Source organism: Alosa alosa, chromosome 19 (genome assembly GCF_017589495.1).
Source record: "Alosa alosa isolate M-15738 ecotype Scorff River chromosome 19, AALO_Geno_1.1, whole genome shotgun sequence".
In the NCBI taxonomy this organism is placed as follows: domain Eukaryota; kingdom Metazoa; phylum Chordata; class Actinopteri; order Clupeiformes; family Clupeidae; genus Alosa; species Alosa alosa.
In genome coordinates this window covers 20,938,729-20,943,057 of record NC_063207.1, presented here as the reverse complement: position 1 = coordinate 20,943,057, position 4,329 = coordinate 20,938,729, and the positions used below count along the sequence as shown (strand labels likewise).

At 45.9% G+C, this 4,329-nt stretch overlaps 1 protein-coding gene across 4 annotated transcripts in view; it reads left to right on the top strand.

Annotated features, from left to right (window-relative positions):
- Positions 1-3,295, top strand: part of slc8a3 (solute carrier family 8 member 3) — a 93,718-nt gene extending 90,423 nt beyond the window's left edge. For 3 of the 4 annotated variants that reach the window (XM_048228547.1, XM_048228549.1, XM_048228546.1), the window contains 2 exons: positions 795-1,067; positions 2,919-3,295. In XM_048228547.1, the coding sequence (XP_048084504.1) occupies positions 795-1,067; positions 2,919-3,295 (650 nt within the window). The remainder of the gene's footprint in view (positions 1-794; positions 1,068-2,918) is intronic. The other variant, XM_048228548.1, reaches the window with a different exon arrangement.
- Positions 3,296-4,329: the final 1,034 nt, after the last annotated feature.

The window sequence follows — 4,329 nt, the reverse complement described above, 5'->3', positions numbered from 1 at the left end:
TCTGATGATGTGTCCCTGTAGACAGGCGTAGGTGTGTGGAGTTGTCCCTCACTGGTGTGTGGCGTAGGTGTGTGTGTGTGTGTGTGTGTGTGTGTGTGTGTGTGTGTGTGTGTGTGTGTGTGTGTGTGTGTGTGTGTGTGTGTGTGTGTGGCGTAGATGTGTGGAGTGTGTGTGTGTGTGTGTGTGTGTGTGTGTGTGTGTGTGTGTGTGTGTGTGTGTGTGTGTGTGTGGCGTAGGTGTGTGGAGTGTGTGTGTGTGTGTGTGTGTGTGTGTGTGTGTGTGGTGTAGGTGTGTGGAGTGGCCCCCACTCCGCTGGGTGTTCTGGGTCCGTTGGCCATGTAGAGTCAAATCGTTTCTTTTCTCTTTTTCCCTCCTCCTCCTTCTTCCACATCCCCCCGTCCACCAATATTCATGTCCGTTTGTCTGTCTCGTCCTCTGATTCTTTCTTTTTCTGGTCTCTCTGTCATTTTCCCTTTCTCTCTCTCTCTCTCTCTCTGTATCACTCTTCATCTTTCCTTTCTTCTCTTTTGTCCATCTGTCTATTCTCACCACTACTTTTCTGTCTTTTCTATCACTGCAACTTTTTTCTCTCCCTCTCTCCTTCTCTCCTCTGTACTTTCTCATTCTTCCTCTCTTCTTCTCTTCTGCCTTGTCCATCCTGTCCTTTCTCTTTACTGCTCTTACTCTCTACTCTTTCACTCCATTCCTCACTTCTCTCTCTCTCTCTCTTTCTCTCTGTCTCTGTTTCTCTGTTTTCCCTCTTGTGTCACCATGCTCCCTACACTTGGCCTCAGGAGATGAGGATGAGGACGACACGGGCGAGGAACGGCTACCGTCCTGCTTCGACTACGTCATGCACTTCCTGACGGTCTTCTGGAAGGTTCTGTTCGCCTGCGTGCCACCCACCGACTACTGGAACGGCTGGGCGTGCTTCATCATCAGCATCGTCATCATCGGCTTCCTCACGGCCATCATCGGCGACCTCGCCTCCCACTTTGGTTGCACCATCGGCCTCAAGGACTCCGTAACCGCTGTGGTGTTTGTGGCCCTCGGGACATCCGTACCAGGTGTGTGTGTGTGTGTGTGTGTGTGTGTGTGTAGGGGGCCAGAGTGTGCAGTATATATTGTATGACCATGTGTATGTCTCTGTATGGGTGTGTGTGTTAGTGTGTATGCATGAGAGTGTGTGTGTCTCTGTATCGGTGTGTGTGTCAGTGTGTATGCATGAGAGTGTGTGCATGACAGGTGTATTGGTGGCTGTATAATTACTGTGTGTATTGAGGAGAGAATCTATTGGGGTGTAGCTGTGCAGTGAGTGGAGGTGGGGGTGCTGAGTCTGCATTAGTTAACATGATGGAAGAGCTGGGGTGGAGGTTGGCTTGCTTTTGGATGGTCGACAATCAGTATCAGAGAAGTCTATATTTACCACTAAATCTAATCTATTGCAAGGCACAAATAGAACTCACAGCTGCGTGTATAATCCAGATGCACTAGAGAGGATAATATGTCTCTCAAGCAAAGGAGAAAGGCTTAAAATATGCTTTCTGCCACATATCTGCATTCTTCCAGGAGATACAAAGTAAGCTGTACACTTTATTGGATTTGATGTGTTAAAAATATGCAGTAATCAGTAATTGGTTTTTATCAATTCACCCTGTGGATATAGATGAGCTCTGGGGTATTGTGGAAATGCTCAGCGCTTGGTGTGGACATAGATTTATTGTGGAAATGCGCAATGCTCAGCGTGTAGATAAAAGGTGCATTTGGACACAACAGTTCTGAGAACACAGTTCTACTAATTACTAACTGGAGAGGCTACACCTAGAACTACACAGTCCCAGGGCTTTTTTCTGTTTGCATTCACACACTAGGAACTCTGAGATGACTGCACTCATTAGTAGCCCAATGATTACATGGCCATAAAGTAATGAAACAGACAGCATTGCTATTTAGTTACTAGCTGAAGTTTATTGACAAACTAGCTCATGGTATCAAAAATCATTTAAAAAGAATCAGCATTGTTAATTTCTTCTCATCTGTCCAGAAGGCATTTGTTGCATGACAGTAGGCAATCTGCAGCCTTCCCATGCAAGTTTTATGTTTTACAAATTTAAACAGAAGCTGAATTATTTTTACAGACTTTTTAAAAAAATGATGCTTCTGCTGCCATGGTTCCTATGCACAGGGAAAAGACCCTACTCCAAAGTAGGAGCTTAAATAGTTATATGAACTGTGGTCAGAGGAACTTTTTAATCCCCAGTTCCATGTTGTCCTAATTGCAGGTGTTCTAGGAAACGTATGTTCTAGGAACTGCAAAAAGTTCCTCTGGTGCGAAAGGGACTATAGAGCAGCTCTGGGGTATTGTCCAAATGCTCAGCGCTTGGTGTGGATATAAGCTCTGGGGTATGGGGTATTGTCCAAGTGCTCAGCGCAAATGTATGTGCTTTATACTGTATAGAATCTCCATGGTTTTGCAAGTGGTACACACTCACACTGTATTTCTCTCTCTCTCCCTCTCTCTCCCTCTCTCTTTCTCTCTCTCCCTCCCTCCTCCATTCTCTCTGTTCTGCTTCATTGCATGTCTGCACTCTCTTTCTGTTTTGTTCTATCCCTCATTCATATCCTCCATACCTAAATATCTTTAACTAAATCTAAATCTATATATTCTATACCTTCATACCTATCTTTCACCATGTCTTCCATACATCATTGTCTCCCTCTCTCTCTCTTTCCTCTCTCCCACAATGTCATCCTTTGCTCTCTCACACCTCTTTCTCCCTTTCCTCCCTTTTTCTCTCTTTCTCTTTCTCCTTCTCCTCCCTCCTCCATTCATTTCCCTCCTCTATTTCTCCTATTCCTTCTCTCTCTCTCTCTCTCTCTCTCTCTCTCTCTCCCTTTTCCACCCCGTGTGTCCACAGACACGTTTGCCAGCAAGGTGGCCGCCGTGCAGGACATGTACGCCGACGCCTCCATCGGCAATGTGACGGGCAGCAATGCCGTCAACGTCTTCCTGGGCATCGGGGTGGCGTGGTCGGTCGCGGCCATCTACCACAACTGGAACGGGAGGGAGTTCCGGGTGCCCGCGGGCACGCTGGCCTTCTCGGTGACGCTCTTCACCATCTTCGCCTTCCTGGCCATCAGCGTGCTGCTGTACCGGCGGCGGCCGCACATCGGCGGGGAGCTGGGCGGCCCGCGCGGCTCCCGCTTCATGACCTCGCTCTTCTTCTTCAGCCTCTGGTTCCTCTACATCCTCCTCTCCAGCCTGGAGGCCTACTGCCATATAGAAGGCTTCTGAGAGAGAGAGAGGGAGGGAGGGAAGGAGGGAGGGAGGGAGAGATAAGGGGAGGGAGGGAAGGAGGGAGGGAGGGAGAGAAGAAAAGAAATGGAGGGAGAATGAGAAAAAAACAACAGGACTCAGGCCCAGCTCTTGTGGACTGATGAAAGAAAATAACACTAAATAAAAGAAGATACGGTTCGAAAAGAAGACAGGATTTCTGATGAGAAGAGGAATTGGTGTGAATGAGTTGAGTTGAATGTGTGTATGTGTGCATATGTGTGTGTGTGTGTGTCTGTGCGTGTGTGTGTGTGTATGTGTCTGTTTTGTATGTTTGAGTATTTGGTCGAATGGAGTATTCAAGGAGCGATCTTGGAGTTCCAGGATGCCCGACAATTAATCAAATGGGTGACGCCCCTCTCTCTGCATCTCTGTGCTGATTGGTTTTTGTGCATGGGGTGTGGTTTGGAGGAAGGGTCACTGTTTTCCTGCAGATCTGACTGGGCCTTGTGTCCAGCGGAACCCTAGAGGCGGAGCTATAAAAAGTCTATATTTTTCTCAACAACTGATGAGAATGACTTTTTTCTAAGTATTTTGGGAAAAAAAGACACTTGCCAAAAAAAAATACAAAAAGAGGAAATCTTAAGAGAACTATTTTCTGATCTATGTAAAGGATAAGAATAGTATTTCATCAGCGAAAAACAAAATAAAGAAGAGGAGAATATATAATTACTGGTAATTTGTTGTTGAGTGACTGTTGACTGGACTCATAGTATTTTTTTTGTTAGTTTCTTAAGGAACGCAGCATCGGCTATCGTATCCACAGCGGCAACATGGAGGACAAAGACAACAATTGTACCCATGGCAACAAAGGCAAAAGAAGGGAACAGGGAGGAGAAAAATAAATAAAAGAATGAGGAGACGAGAGGAAAGAGAACATTTTACCCAACTGCCCTGAACATTACCTCCGTATTATATCTATCTATAATATATATTTCCATATTTTCTGTATATTTTGAATATTTGTTTCAGTGTGAACACTCAGAGTTTAACTG